This window comes from Erinaceus europaeus, chromosome 16 (assembly GCF_950295315.1).
Source record: "Erinaceus europaeus chromosome 16, mEriEur2.1, whole genome shotgun sequence".
NCBI lineage: Eukaryota > Metazoa > Chordata > Mammalia > Eulipotyphla > Erinaceidae > Erinaceus > Erinaceus europaeus.
Genome location: NC_080177.1, coordinates 57726832 through 57743913, shown reverse-complemented (window position 1 = coordinate 57743913; position 17082 = coordinate 57726832). Strand labels below are relative to the sequence as shown.

General features: G+C 38.0%; 1 protein-coding gene and 1 pseudogene across 1 annotated transcript; both read left to right on the top strand.

The window, feature by feature from the left end:
- Positions 1-3135: 3135 nt before the first annotated feature.
- Positions 3136-4083, top strand: LOC103127965 (olfactory receptor 4K13-like; annotated as a pseudogene).
- A 4571-nt stretch (positions 4084-8654) lies between these two features.
- LOC103127963 (olfactory receptor 4N5) lies at positions 8655-9581 on the top strand. The gene has a single exon (XM_007538843.2). The coding sequence runs from the start codon at positions 8655-8657 to the stop codon at positions 9579-9581; it is 927 nt and encodes a 308-aa protein (XP_007538905.2).
- Positions 9582-17082: the final 7501 nt, after the last annotated feature.

Here is a 17082-nt window from a genome sequence, read left to right as displayed (position 1 = left end):
TTTCCCTTCTGATTTTGTTTTTCAATGTCTACCTATGAGTGAGGTCATCCCATATTCATCTTATTGTTTCTGACTTACCTCACTTAATATGAGATCTCTGTGCTCCATCCAAGATAGGGTGAAGAAGGTGAATTCACCATGAACCTTAGACTTTGGAGCCACCCATGAGTCTTCTAATGCCCTCATGGTTTAACATTTCATGGAGAAGGGCCATTACAAAAGTCAGGGTCAACAGAAACTATAAAGCCCTTATCAAACTTAGTAGTTAGATAACTTCCATGCATCTACTTATGTATTTTTGTGGAAATGGCACTTCTACTGAACATAGAAACAAAACTCGGAAAACCAAGCATTTTTTAAAAAAATATTTATTTTATTTTTTTATTCCTTTTTGTTGCTCTTGTTGTTTTATTGTTGTAGTTATTATTGTTGCTGTCATTGTTGGATAGGACAGAGAGAAATGGAGAGAGGAGGGGAAGACAGAGAGGAGGAGAGAAAGATAGACACCTGCAGACCTGCTTCACCGCCTGTGAAGCGACTCCCCTGCAGGTGGGGAGCCGGGGTTCGAACTGGGATCCTTATGCCAGTCCTTGTGCTTTGCGCCACCTGTGCTTGACCCGCTGCGCTACAGGCCAACTCCCGAAAACCAAGCATTTTTCCCCAAGCAAGTAACAGCTGAAAATAATAAGATAATTTTATAGCTTTAGTTACATGAATGGGACAGAGAAAGCCAGGGTGTTTCAACCCATTCTCAGAGTTCTTGCTAAAGAAAAATGAAATTATTCCTGATGAAGTTTGATCCAATTATATATTCATTCCTTTTCATTTCAATGTCTGTCCAGAGAAGTCCAGTTGGTATCATGTTAGCATCTGGAACCTAGTGGTTGAAAAAAGAGTTAACATACAAAGCCAAACAAATTGTTGACTAATCATGAACCTAAAGGCTGGAATAGTTCAGATGAAGAGTTGGGGCTCTCTGTTTTGTAGATAGTAGGCCTATTTTAGTTATATTTCAAAGAGTTCATGACTATACTATATATTTTTTTTCTGAGACTGATATCTGATATAAAATGCCAACAAGGTTTTATGAGGCAGGACAGTGGTCAAAATTATCTGCACAAAAGGGTGTAATACCAGAAGAAAACATTGGGTACAAAGAAGACAAGCATTTAGAAGTTAAGGAAGCTTAACTAATTGTAGAACCATTTTACACTTGTAAAAGTTTTGGTGATTTTCAGTATATCTGAACACTGAATGATCAGGACATGAGAGAACTGTACCTATTGTTCATGTATTCTATTGTACATGAAAGAACTGTACAATAGATTGATGAAAATTGACAAAATAGCTAGATATAGTCAGGATTTTGTTCAGGAACCAAAGCCCAAGTATAAGGTAAGGAAAACGTCTCAAAAATGAAAGAGAAAAATCCTGGACATACACACACACACACACACACACACACACACACACACACACACACACACACACACACACACACACACGTTCTTGCCAAGAAACTTCCTATTTATTTGGGTGGAGGTAAGAACATTTTTAGATTGTAGCTATTTAGAAAAAAGCAGGAATAAATGAAATTGGTAGTATATTTCACTGGCAATGAAAGTCAGGATGAGAATATGTCAATATTAGTTATAATTGATAGGACACAGTACTCAAGATAATTTTCTGAAATTATAGGTAATTCACTCTCGTGTACTTACTGAATGTTGCAAATCATGGAGGAGAGAATTTTTAAAATTAATTTTTTCGGGACCTGGGCTGTAGCTCAGCAGGTTAAGCGCAGATGGCACAAAATTCAAGCACAAGGACCTTCGTAAGGATCCTGGTTCGAGCCGTGGCTCCCCACCTGCAGGGGGGTCGCTTCACAGGCGGTGAAACAGTTCTGCAGGTGTCTTTCTCTCCCCCTCTGTCTTCCCCTCCTCTCTCCATTTCTCTCTGTCTTATCCAACAACGATGACAATAATAACTATAACAATAAACCAATAAAAGGAAAGAAATAAAACGTTAAAAAGTTAATTTTATTAGTGATTTAATGTTGATTTACAAAATTACATGTCAACAAGGGTATAATTCTACCCCATTTGCACTACCAGAGTTGTGAATCACCAGCCCTTCTATTGTAAGCCACGGCAGTTCTCCCAAAGTTGCAGACGTGGGTTAACTATCTTCTCTACAACTATCTGCCTACATTTGTACATAATTGCCCCTTTTTCCTTCTAAGTCCATTTCATTCTTCCCCTTCAAGCCATTCATGATCCTATTATTATATCCAAATGTTTCTCCATTTTTCTTTTTCTCTCTGTGCATCCTAATTTAGCTGGAGTTCAGAGCCATCTTATCCTCTTCCTCCTATCACTTCTCCCCCACTGGGAGTATGGATCCAAATTGTTTTTGCGGTGCAGAAGATAGGAATTCTGACTTCTATAATTGCCTCTCTGCTGGACTTGGATATTGGCAGGTTGATGAAGGAAATGTTTTTAAGATAGCATTCTAGGTACAAAAAATTTACTTCACTGTATCCCTTTACACTTGAACTAGCTAGTTTTCCTATTAGTCATTTGGCTCTTTTATTAATTGACCCATTGAACTTGTGGCTTATGAAATGATGATAGAACAATAATGAATGTCAAGACACAATATGTTGACAAACAGTATCTACTAGGTTTTACAATAATTTATTCATGTAAATATTTTTGCTTCAATAATACAAGTCAATGTTCTTAAAAAATTTTTTTAGTTATTATCTTTATTTATTTATTGGATAGAGACAGTCAGAAATTGAGAGGAAAGGGAGGGATAGAGAGGGTGACAGACAGAGACACTTGCAGCACTGCTTCACCACTTGTGAAGCTTTCCCCCTGCAGATGGGGCCTAGGGGGCCGAACCTGAGTCCTTGTGTATTGTAACATGTGCGCTCAACCAGGTGTGCCACCACCTGGCCCCATGAATGTTCTTTTAACTCTAATTTATCCTCATAAAATATTCATCTTCTCTCCATTTAAAGGAATCAAATACTGCTTTTAATATTCATACATAAAAAAATAAACACATGTTAAATTATTATTTTTTCTAGATTATCTTTATTGTGAAGACTTCCTGGAAACTCCTACCTGCATGGACTAGAAGGACATGATGAATAACTCAATATCTGAATTTGTGTTGTTAGGACTCAGCAACAATTGGAAACTTGAAATTTTCTTTTTCTTCATATTTCTCTTGGCCTACTCAGCAATTATGGCAGGAAATCTCCTCATTGTGATTATAGTTACTTTTGATTCTCATCTCAACTCTACACCAATGTACTTCCTCCTTGGAAATCTCTCTTTTCTTGATATGTCTCTTTCTACAATCACAACCCCTAAGATGATCACAGATTTTCTCAGGAAGAGGAAGACTATTTCCTTGTGGGGATGCATGGCTCAGATGTTCTTCCTCCACTTCCTAGGAGGGAGTGAGATGACTCTTCTCATAGTCATGGCTGTTGACCGGTACATTGCTATTTGCAGGCCTCTTCACTACACAACCATCATGAACCGGAGGGTGCTCATTGGCTCTGTGCTGCTGTCATGGGCTGTTGGTTTTGTGCACACCATGAGTCAAATGGTTTTTACTATCCCCTTGCCCTTCTGTGGTCCCAATGTAGTAGATAATATTTTCTGTGACCTTCCTCTAGTTCTAAAACTTGCCTGTACTGAGACCTATGTTCTGGAGTTGCTGGTCATTGCTGACAGTGGACTGTTGTCTTTCATCTGCTTCCTACTCTTGCTCATTTCCTACACTGTCATTCTAGTAACTGTAAGACATCGATCCTCTGGTGGACTTTCCAAAGCTTTATCTACACTGTCTGCTCACATTACCGTGGTCACCCTGTTCTTTGGGCCATGTATCTTCATCTATGCTTGGCCGTTTAGTGGCTTTTCAGTGGATAAGTTTCTTTCTGTGTTTTACTCAGTTATCACACCCTTACTGAATCCCATAATTTACACTTTAAGGAATCAGGAGATGAAAACAGCCATGAGTAGATTGAGAACTCAACACATCAGCTCCAGACACAACTTCTAGGCAACAATCATGATGGAGGAGGCTCTCAGTACAAAACCATATACACCATATTTCAGAATCAGTTTTAAAAGAATATTTCTGGGTGGGGGTAGATAACATAATGGTTATACAAAGAGACTCTCATACCTCAGGCTCCAAAGTCCCAGGTTCAATTTCCCACACCACCATAAGCCAGAGCTGAGCAGTGCTCTGGTAAAAAAAACAAACAAATATATATATATATATGTATATATATATATATATCTAGTGTATCACACACATTTATATTTCTTTTTAATATATAAAGACTAAATTAAATGTTTTTTGTACAATAATTATTTTTCCTCTATGTAATTTTATGTTATAGAAACAGAGTGGTCTTAATTTATCTATCTTAGAAAATGAGAAATATACATTCAAAAGAGAACATAAGGACCAGGAAATAGGACAAAACTAACACTGAGGCTCAGAGGTCCTAGTTTCAGTCCTCTCACCACCATTAAGCAGTGCTTTGGTCTCTTTTTCTCTCACTAAAAACTAATTAATTAATTAAAAAGAGTAAGCAACTATGAATACCAAGACCACAATGGAGGAGTTATTATAGAGATCACATTTCTTGAAATTGTTTTATAGATCCCATGAAATGTTCTTTTTATTTAAAATATTTATTTTATTTATTTATTCCCTTTTGTTGCCCTTGCTGTTTTATTGTTGTAGTTATTATTGTTGTTGTCGTTGTTGGATAGGACAGAGAGAAGTGGAGAGAGGAGGGGAAGACCGAGAGGAGGAGAGAAAGATAGACACCTGCAGACCTGCTTCACCGCCTGTGAAGCAACTCCCCTGCAGGTAGGGAGCCGGGGTTCTAACCGGGATCCTTATGCCGGTCCTTGTGCTTTGCGCCACCTGTGCTTAACCCGCTGCGCTACAGCCCGACTCCCGAAATGTTCTTTTAAAAAGAGAAAGATTCTATAAAAATGTTTGAGCATCCTTATGTTTTATTTTTTATTTAGGAAATTGAGAGGCGAGGGGAGATAGACACCTGCAGACATGCTTGATGGTGTGTGAAGCCATCCTCTACCCCTGCAGTTGGGAAGCTGGGGGCTCAAGCCAGGATTGTTCCACGGGTCCTTGGGCTTTGTACTTTGTGTGCTTATCCTGGTGTTCCAACATCTAAGCCCCCATCATTGTTTTATATCTACTTAAGGTTGCGTACCAAAAGTATGCAGACACTAGCATATACTACTGGCTTAAATCTATACTTAACTCCTTATCAGTGTCTTTTCATCATTTATATGCATTATACAGGAAGACTTAAAATAAAATACCCTGGTTTCTTACTTTAACAAGCCTCACATTTCTGCCATTCCCTTTACACTGTCACGAACAATTATCAAATTTAAAATCTTACATCACCCAGTGGGTCTTTAGTTGGCATAGTTTGATTGTTTTGTCTTTATAATGCTGTTGTCTTTTTTCTTCTCTAATTATAGTTGATATCCTAATAATTCCCACTGGAAGTACTTTGCATACTAAAAGTATTTGTAAAACCCAAAATAACATTTTCTATTGCATCACAGATTAGTAGAGAGACGCCAGAATCCAAGGTGCTCTGCTTTGAGGACATAAATCTGAAATTATTAGTTCCTTGCCGTCAGAAGAAAAAGTTAATCATGTATTTGAGAATAGCATTGGAACTCTGATTAAGAGAACTTTTTGATCATTCTTTATAAAAAATTAAGGGAGAAGGAACAGAAAAATAATCATACTCTTTGGGACATATAGTATGATTGAAAATAAAAGGATCCTACAGAAAAAGTAAAAGGGTGAGATCAAAAATTAAAAAAATTTTATTAGTGACTTAACATTGATTTACAAAATTATAAGATAGCAGGAGTATAATTCTGCATGGTTCCCATCACCAGAGTTCTGTATCCCCATTATTTCCACTGGAAGCTACAGTAGTTCTCCCAAGGTTGCAGATATGGGCTGACTATTGTTTCTGTAAATATATATGTATGTATTTTTTCCCTATGGCTCTGCACTCTCTTCCCTTCTAAGTCACACGCACAGCTGTCACTACTTCTGAATGTCCTTTCTCTTTTTCTTTCCTCTCTCTGGGTCCTGATGGAGTTGGAGTTCAGAGCCATCTGGTCATCTTTCCTTTCATTTCTTCACTTCTCTTCCTCTGGGATTATGGACCAAAATTCTTTATGGGGTGCAGAAGGTGGAAAGTCTGGCATCTATAATTTCTTCTCCACTGGACATGGGTACTGGAAGGTACATCCATACCCTCAGCCTGCTTCTATCTTTCCCTAGTGGGATATGGTTCTGGAGACGTGAGGTTCTATGACACATTGGTGAGGTCGTCTGTCCAGGGAAGTCAGGATGGAATCACAATAGCATGTGCATCTTGGTGTCTTAAAGGTGGAGAAATACAAGGCAGGACAAAATGATTAATGAACATGAGCCATAAAGTAGGAATAGAGCAGATGAGAATAGGGATATTAGGGTGGAAAGAAGCTAGGAAGTCTATTTTGGATATGTATCTAGGGTCCATGACTCTGAGAACAATTTGAATAGAAATAGAAGGGAACAGTATTAAAGATATTAGGTGGAATAGAATAACATCTCTTCGTAAGAAATAAGAAGTAGAAGTGAAAGATTAAAAAAATGAAGGCAGAGTGAAAGAGGCTTTACTTCTCAAAGAGTCCCATGTGTCTTAGAATCAGCAACCCAAAGAAGCAGGAAATAACTAAGTGGAATACACAGACCATGAGGCAAGGTAGAGGAAACTATTAGTATGAAAAAATTGCTATAGGCAAAGTGAGGAATGAATTTGGAAGCCAGTAGGTGTCTAAGTGGGTAACAGAGACAGAAGGAAGTTCCTAGTCTAATTTGAAAGTTATCGATGATATTTTGTCAAATTTATTTGAGAATGTTCTCCATACCTATCTTTCCTGAACATTCAATAACACTTAAGAAGTTATTAATTTATAGTCAACATTCATAAATTGTACCACTTATAGTGTACCATTCAATAGTTTAAGGGTACTTACAAAGTTATGTATGAAAATGATATAATTTTAGAATATTTTTTACTAATCTTAAAAGAAACCTTATACTCATTAGCAGCCACAGTGCAATCCCTTGCCTCTACTTCTAGCTGTAGACAACTACAATTCTACTTTGTAGATTTTTTTCCTTATTTGGAAATTTTGCATAGCGTGAAATATTAACCAACATGACATATTTTGTGACTTGCTCTTTCACGTACTGTAAAGCTTTTGAGATTTACTCAGATGATAGCATATATCAGGACTCCATTTTTTGTTACCAAATTACATTTTACTGTATTCATAACATTTAAAAAACAAATAATGCATATTCTTAAAGATCAAGAAAACATTATTAGATGTCAGAATTAGAATAATTTTTATGATCAGTAATCTTTCATTTCTAAATTTACTCATACTAATGAACATGCAGTTATTGCAATGTATTATCTATAAAATATGTTTATATAGTAATAAAGTTAAGGAAAATCAAATATGAGCATTTGAAAAACATCACTTATTAGAGTACCTATATTTCTATTTACTTATATAATATATATTTCTTAATTAGATAACTTTATGACCCAAAAGTAAGCAATGTTTTCAGAAGCATCATAAAGATTAAGTATGTAAATACAATATTAACTGATCAACTACTAGTTAATAATCAGTTTAAGTGTCCTTTCTTTCTACCACTTGCTAATGAGAAAACTAGCTCCAATATTTTTGACAGAGGGAGAGAGAGAGAGAGAGAGAGACCACAGCACCTATGCTTCCTTTAATGAAGTAAGGGCAGTATTCAAACCTGGATCAGACATATGACAAAGCAACAAACTATCAAAGTGAGCTATTTTGCTGACCCAATTCATTCCAAATTTAAGAACCTAAACTGCTATCACTGTTTTTTCGTATTTCAAATGAACATACTAGACTACATGGTCTTTACAGTCAAATCCAGTAATTATATGCTTTTATTATTTGAGATAGTCGAAGTCTTCATATATCTTGAAAAATTTACATTACGTAATATTTTGGGGAATGACATAGTCTGTCTATAATTCTAAATTATGAGGAAATTATAGTTATTGGTAAGTAAGAAAGACTAGACCAATATTAACTAGGATTCATGAACAGAGTATGGAGCAGATAAAGGATAAGTACTCAATGAAATCTGAAGATTAGTGACAATGCAACATCACTAACAAAAGCAATAAGCAAAACCCAAGCCAATAAAAGAAAATATATAAAAATCTCCATAATGTGAAAGTTTTGCTTTGATCAGGAAATTTCTAATGTACCTTGAGCAATGAAACCTAGAGTCCCAGAGGAATATGATTACACAGAAACACTTGGTTGAATGAAACTGAGAGTGTGAGAAAGTGAAAGATAGAAGGATTTCCTAAAAGGAAGGAGATTTCTGGGACAGAGAGAAATGATAGATGTGGTTAGTATATTTTTATCTAGAGAGTAGGGAAAAATGAAAAGATGACTATAACAGATGATATTTTGTTCATTGTTATGATGCAGACTGAGGGGGTGATGGAGAAAGAGAACAACACTTTAGTAACAGAATTCATCCTCCTTGGTCTCACCCAGTCTCAAGATATTCAGCTCCTGGTCTTTGTGCTTGTTTCAGTTTTCTACCTCATCATCCTCCCGGGAAACTTGCTCATCATCCTTACCATCAGGTTAGATCCTGGCCTCTCGGCCCCCCTGTACTTTTTCCTGGGCAACTTGGCTTTCCTAGATGCATCTTACTCCTTTATTGTGGCCCCCAGGATGTTGGTGGACTTCCTCTCTGAGAAGAAAGTAATCTCCTACAGAGGCTGCATCACTCAGCTATTTTTCTTGCACTTCCTTGGTGCAGGAGAAATGTTCCTTCTTGTTGTGATGGCTTTTGACCGCTACATTGCCATTTGCAGGCCTTTATACTATTCAACTATCATGAACCCTAGAATATGCTATGTCTTACTGTTTGCATTGTGGCTTGGGGGGTTTGCTCATTCTATTGTACAAGTGGCCCTTATTCTCCATTTGCCATTCTGTGGTCCAAACCAATTGGATAACTTCTTCTGTGATGTGCCTCAGGTCATCAAGCTAGCCTGCACAGACACTTTTGTGGTGGAGCTCCTGATGGTCTCCAATAGTGGTCTTCTCACCCTTTTGTGCTTTCTGGGGCTTCTGACTTCTTATGCAGTCATCCTCTTCCGTGTACGTGGGTCTTCCTCTGAAGGGAAGAACAAGGCTCTCTCCACATGCACTACTCATATCATCATTGTATTTCTCATGTTTGGCCCTGCCATCTTCATCTACACACGCCCTTTCAGAAGCTTCCCAGCTGACAAAGTAGTTGCTCTGTTCCACACAGTGATCTTTCCTTTGATGAACCCTGTGATCTATACCCTTCGCAATCAGGAAGTGAAAGCTTCCATGAAGAGATTGTTAAATAGACACATGGTTTGCTGAATGGAACTGAATTATGAGAAAAACAAGAAAGGATGAAATCCAGTTGGAATTAATTAATTGCCTGTTTATTCATGCGTGACAAATCAGTAAGTCAGCAAATGCTGAAAAGTTAAAATTTCAATAACTATTAGTTATATGAAGATTCAAAGATTATTATGGATAAAATATTCAAATGGATAAAATATTTTAAGTTATTGAACAAAAGCATAATATTCTTTTAAAAAAGTTTTATTAGTGACAATATTGATATACAAATTACAACAGGAATAAGTATAATTCTTCACCGCTCCCACTACCAGAGTTCTTTATCTCTGTCCCCTGCATTGGAAGCCACAGTAGTTTTTCCAAGATTGCAGCCATGGGTTGACTATTATTCTGTAGCTATCTGTCTATATTTATATATATTTGCCCATTTTTTTCCCTATGGTTCTTCCTTTTCTTCTTTTCTTTTTTTTTAATTTTTTTTTTTAGAGAGAAATGGAGAGAGGAGGGGAAGACAGAGAGAAGGAGAGAAAGAGAGACACCTGCAGACCTGCTTCACCTCCTGTGAAGCGACTCCCTTGCAGGTGAGGAGCAGGGGGCTTGATCCTTACCCCGGTCCTTGCGCTTTGTGCCATGTGCGCTTAACCGGCTGCGCTACCGCCCGACTCCCCCTTTTCTTCCTTTCTAAGTCACACCTACACCTATTACTATTTCAAATGACCCTTCCCTTTTCCTCTTCTCTTTCTGGGTCCTGATGGAGTTGAGGTGCAGATCCCTCTTGCCATCTTCCCCATATCATTTCTCACCTTCTGGAAGTATGAAGAAAAATTCTTTTTGAGGTGTAATTGCTACTCCACTGGACATGGGCATTGGCAGGTCAATTCACACCGCCAGCTTGTTTCTATCTTTCTCTAGTGAGGTAGAGCTCTGGAGAGGTGAGGTTCCAGGACACATTGGTGAGGTCCTCTGTCCAAGGAAGTCAGGATGGAATCATGATAGCATCTGCAACTTGCTGGCAGAAAGGTAGTAAGATAGAAAGCAGGGCAAAATGATTAGTTGCCCTTTTTTTTTTTATTGTTGTAGTTATTATTGCTGTTATCACTGATGTTGTCATTGTTAGATAGGACAGAGAGACATGGAGAGAGAAGGGGAAGACAGAGAGGGGGAGAGAAAGACAGACACCTGCAGACCTGCTTCACTGCCTGTGAAGGGACTCCCTTGCAGGTGGGGAGCTTGGGGCTTGAACTGGGATCCTTACCCCGGTCCTTGTGGTTCTCGCCACATGTGCTTAATCCACTGCATTACCACCCGACTCCCAGGGCAAAATAATTAGTGAACAGGAACCAAAAAGTAGGAGATGACAAGGGATATTAGGGTGGAAAAAAGTTAGGAAGTCTATTTTAGGTATGTTCCTAAGTACTCATGACTTCCATAACTTTTGATTGAGTTTGATAACTAACATAGAGGTGGACCAAAATATTGTTTGGGAAGATGATGCCAGAGTTGATAATAGTACTAGACACAAACAAACAAACAAACAAACAAAAAAGAAAGCTAGATTAGAGCAGTGAGTAGTTCCCAAACTTGAAAAAAAATCTATGAATAAAATTAACAATTTATCCTATCAACCTGACCCAGGGCCTATATATTAAAATTAAGTACAGGAGTCTGTGTAACCTCTCAGTTTTTGCCAGTCTGAGTTCACAGTTCATGGTCACAGCTGAGAACATTCTAAGCTACCCTCATTTAGGACCATTTTCCTTAAGTGGTGGGGTAGGCTGACTCAGCCTCCCTTCAGAGAGTGGGGCAGTCCCCACTATTGCTCCTTTATAGGGAGGATAAGTTTCTGGGGGAAAACACACAATATTAAAAATAGACACTCCACTGAAGCAATTAAAAAATAACATTTAACAGTTTGACTAGAAAGGTGATAATTACTTAAGTCTTGGTTATTAAGCAATTTTATTTTATTTATTTAAAAATTTTTTTAAAATTATCTTTATTTAAGGTAGAGACAGCCAGAAATTGAGAGGAGGGGAGATAGAGAGGGAGAGAGACAGAGAGACACCTGCAGACCTGCTTCACCACTTACTCGCAAAGCTTTCCCCCTGCAGGTGGGGACCAGGGGCTCAAACCCAGGTCCTTGTGCACTGCAATATGTGCGCTCACCCAGGTGCGCCACCACCTGGCCCCAACAATTTTATTTTTGATGCCAATAATCATTTATTGAGAAAATGTTGATCTACGGGATTGTTATTGCAAAACAAGGGTTAAGTTCTACATTTCCCCAGGAAAGACATAAATACATTTCACCCTCAACCAAACTATCATCTTGCTCTACTATAGAGACTTAGGTTCCCAACCTCCCTTTAGTATCCTTCCCTCTCTGAGTTCCCAAATCGATTGCAATATAAAATACTGCATTGAATATAGGCTGTGTAATTGATATGCAGACTCTCTCAAAAGCCTAGACCAAGTAGATCAGAAGCAACCAATAGCACAGCTATATACAAGATACTGGGTACTGTACAGCAAACCATAACAAAAGGACTTTTCAAAGTTAACCCAATTACCAAACAATGTGATGATAACATTAACTATCCATTGTCTTTTTGAACCCTAAGACAGCAGGAACCTCACATCTCCACTATAGAGCCTCTACTTCCCCCAGTCCTGGAACCCTTGGATAGGGCCCACTTTCCCGTATGCCTCTCCCAATCCATATCAAATAATATTGCATCTGCCGATCACAACCTAACCAACACAACGATTGCCACCTCAACATGCTTCAGCTCACACTGTGTCCAGAGACTTCACGTGTGGAATGACAACCCTTCAGCTTCATTACTCAGGTGAGACCTTTCCTTTCATAGTACACTCTAATTTCATCTCAGGTGGTTCACTTTCTAACAAAGTCCCAAAACCTAGATATACACCAGTTTCTGAGAGAGAGAGCATATGTTCACACGTATCCGTAAACTACTGCAAAATATATGCCTGAAAGCAGAAGTGCACTAGAGTTTGCAGTGAGTACCCCCCTAACATTTCCTCTCCACTATTCCAAGCTTTGGTTCCACGATTGCTCAACAATATGTTTGGCTTCGTATGTTAACTCTCTTTTCAGTCACCAGGTTCCAGATGTCATCAGGATGCCGGGCAGGCTTCCCTAGACTGAAGACCCCACCAATGTGTCCTGGAGCTCTGCTTCCCCAGAGACTTACCCTACTAGGGAAAGAGAGAGGCAGACTGGGAGTATGGACAGACCAGTCAACACCCATGTTCAGCGGGGAAGCAATTACAGAAGCCAGACCTTCTACCTTCTGCAACCCACAATGACCCTGGGTCCATGCTCCCAGAGGGATAGAGAATGGGAAAGCTATCAGGGGAGGGGGTGGGAAATGGAGATTGGGTGGTGGGAATTGTATGGAATTGTACCCCTCCTACCCCATGGTTTTGTTAATTAATCCTTTCTTAAATAAAAAATAAAAAAAATAAAAAAGCCATTACATTAATGATCCTCAAATATATTCTCATTTAAAAGTAAAAAAAAAAAATACTGCATTGAGGATTTAACCTGTATTGTGTTTTTGACTTTGTTTATTAAATTACATCTGTGAGTGAGATCATTTGTTATTCTTTCTTTTCCTTTTGGCTTATTTTGCTCAATATTATTTGCTTTAGTTCCATCCATGTGGATAGTACTTCTGATAGTTGTGTAGTAGTCGGTTGTGTATGTCACAACTACTTTGACCTGCTGTTGGACACTGGGCTTGCTTCCATATGTCAACTGTTATAATAGCACTGCAGTAAACATGAGTGTGGTAGAAGTTTCTAGATAGGTGTTTTCATGTGCTCTGTGTATATGCCTAAAAGAAAAGTCACTGGGTAATATAGTAGATTGTTTTTTATGTTTTCAGGAATCTCTGAACCGTTATCCACAAGGGATGCACTAATTTGCATTCTCACTAACAGTTTAGAACGGCTCTTCTTAGATTCTCCTCTTCAGCACTTGTGGGCCATTATCAATGGGGTGAAGTGGTAGCTCAATGTTGTCTTGGTTTTCATTTTTCTTATAATCAGTGATTTTAAGCATTTCTTTTATGTGCCTATTGGTAATCTTGTTTTTTTAAATATTTATTTGTTTATTCCCTTTTGTTGCCCTCGTTTTTTTGTTGTGGTTATTATTATTGTTGTCATCGTTGTTGGATAGGACAGAGAGAAATGGAGAAAGGAGGGGAAGACAGAGAGGGGGAGTGAAAGATAGACACCTGCAGACCTGCTTCACCACCTGATAGTGCAAAATTGAACAAATATTTACACTTATATAGCACTATCACTGAAACAGTTAGATTAAAATTAGCTTTCTTTCCAGTGCCTTGTATTTTTCCAAGTTTTCTGCTTTCCTTTAGATTCATTGAAAAAAAAAATGAATATGAGTCTCTCTAAAGTCTTCAAAAAGGAACACAACTCACTAGTATTATATCTATGAGTTTGGTTTGGTGAGATGTGAATCAGATCTGATTTAAAAATTTAAGATAATATTTTTTGTTATTTAAAGTAACTTATGGTAATTATCATATATCTAGCAATAATAAATGAATACAAAATAGTTTTTTAAATAGTAACATGTTAATATATATTCTTTTTCCATCTTTTTTTTTTTTTTTTGTCTCTGGGGTTATTGCTGGGACTCAGTGCCTGCGTCATGAATGCATTGCTCCTGGAGGCTATTTTTTTCCCTTTTGTTGCCCTTGTTGTTTTATCATTGTTGTGCTTTTTATTATTTTTTATTATTGTTATTATTGTTATTATTGATGTCGTTGTTGGATAGGACAGAGAAATGGAGAAAGGCAGGGAAGACAGAGAGGGGGAGAGAAAGACAGACACCTGCAGGCCTGCTTCACCACCTGTGAAGCAACCTCCCTGAAGGTGAGGAGCTGGGGGCTCAAACCGGGATCTTCACGCCAGTCCTTGCTTCACGCCATGTGCGCTTAACCTGCTGTGCTACTGCTCTACCCCCTTATGTATCTTTAGATCCATTAATCTAAATGGAATGTTTACTTTCACTTTTTTTAAAAATTATCACTGGTACTTTGGTTTTTTTTTTTTTTTTTTTCGAGATAGAGACAAAGAAAAAGGGATACAGCATAGTACCAAAGTTTCCCTCATTGCTGTAAGACTCCCATGCGTTGTACTGGGAACTTGAAACTGGCTTGCCTTCATGGCAGAACAAGTACTCTCTCAGGTGAACAACATCACTACCCCCAAGAATCTTTATTTTTAATATTGGTTTCTTACTTGTACCAAATATAAAATACTGGATCTGCATTAAATCAAGTTATTAAACTGTGAATATTAATCACCAATAATCATATGGTTTGGCCCAATCTGACAATCTGTTTTGTAATTAGTTTGTTTTTTTCCAACTTTATCCTTAGAGACATGGTTACTATGTTATAACATTCAGTGATGTAAATTTATTATTATATTGACTTCTTATTTATATATTGTTTTCTGTTTTTTAATTTAGTTATAAGCACATTAATACATTTTAACTTATCACTTTTACTTTAGTGTTATGTATTTCCAAGTACTAGATAAGGAAGTTATAACATAGTAACCAGGTCTCTAAGGATAAAGCTGGAAAAAAACAAAATAATTACAAAACAGATTGTCAGATTGTCAGTCATCCATTAACTTCCTTTCAGATTTTGTGTTGTGATGTTATGTATGTAACATCTATAACTATATTGGAATAATAAATGCACAATAAAATGGCATTATTTCTTCTTTTGCATAATTATTTACCTATTAAAATAATTTGTATAATAAAAAATTAAAATTTTCTTTGTGTTTCAAATTATATATTTCTATCTCCTTGTCTTCAGTTTCACTAATATTTTGTTTTGTAGTAGTATCTATGGAAAAGTAACTCTACTTTTCCATTATGGAAAAGTAACTCTACTGACCTCTTAAGTTTGTGGAAGAATTTGTGTCCACACTGGGGACTCTGTAAAAAGATGAGTGGAACTATGCAGCTATCAAGAACAATGAACCCACCTTCTCTGACCCATCTTGGACAGAGCTAGAAGGAATTATGTTAAGTGAGCTAAGTCAGAAAGATAAAGATGAGTATGGGGTGATCCAACTCATCAACAGAAGTTGAGTAAGAAGACCTGAAAGGGAAACTAAAAGCAGGACCTGACTAAATTGTAAGTAGGGCACCAAAGTAATAACCCTGTGTTGAGGGGTAGACATGCAGCTTCCTGGGCCAGTGGGGGGCGGGAGTGGGTGGGAGTGATGGGTCACAGTCTTTTGGTGGTGGGAATGGTGTTTATGTACACTCCTAGTAAAGTGTAGTTATATAAATCACTAGTTAATTCATATGAGAGGGCGAAAATTAATTGTATGTCTAGAAGTTTTTAAAACACAGACTGAGTCTTTTTATTATATAGGCTGTGTATTTGATATGGGGACTCTCTCAAAAGCCTAGACCAAGTAGATCAGAAGCAACCAATGGCACAGCTATATACAAGATACTGGGTACTGTACAGCAAACCATAACAAAAGGACTTTTTAAAGTTAACCCAATTACCAAACAATGTGATGATAACATTAACTATCCATTGTCTTTTTGAACCCTAAGACAGCAGGAACCTCACATCTCCACTATAGAGCCTCTACTTCCCCCAGTCCTGGAACCCTTGGATAGGGCCCACTTTCCCGTATGCCTCTCCCAATCCATATCAAATAATATTGCATCTGCCGATCACAACCTAACCAACACAACGATTGCCACCTCAACATGCTTCAGCTCACACTGTGTCCAGAGACTTCAGGTGTGGAAAGACAACCCTTCAGCTTCACTACTGGGGTGAGACCTTTCCTTTCATAGTATTCCCTAATTACATCCCAGGTGGTTCACTTTCTTTTTTTTTTTAATTTTTTATTTAAGAAAGGATTAATGAACAAAAAAATAAGGTAGGAGGGGTACAACTCCACACAATTCCCACCACCCAATCCCCATAACCCACCCCCTCCCATGATAGCTTTCCCATTCTCTAGCCCTCTGGGAGCATGGACCCAGGGTCGTTGAGGGTTGCAGAAGGTAGAAGGTCTGGCTTCTGTAATTGCTTCCCTGCTGAACATGGGCGTTGACTGGTCGGTCCATACTCCCAGTCTGCCTCTCTCTTTCCCTAGTAGGGTAAGTCTCTGGGGAAGCTGAGCTCCAGGACACATTGGTGGGGTCTTCAATCCAGGGAAGCCTGGCCAGCATCCTGGTGGCATCTGGAACCTGGTGATTGAAAAGAGAGTTAACATATGAAGCCAAACAATTTGTTGAGCAATCATGGATCCCAAGCTTGGAATAGTGGAGAGGAAGTGTTAGGGAGGTACTCACTGCAAACTCTAGTGTACTTCTGCTTTCAGGTATATATTTTGCAGTAGTTTATGGATACGTGTGCACATAAGCTCTCTCTCACAGAAACTGGTGTATATCTAGGTTATGGGACTTTGTTAG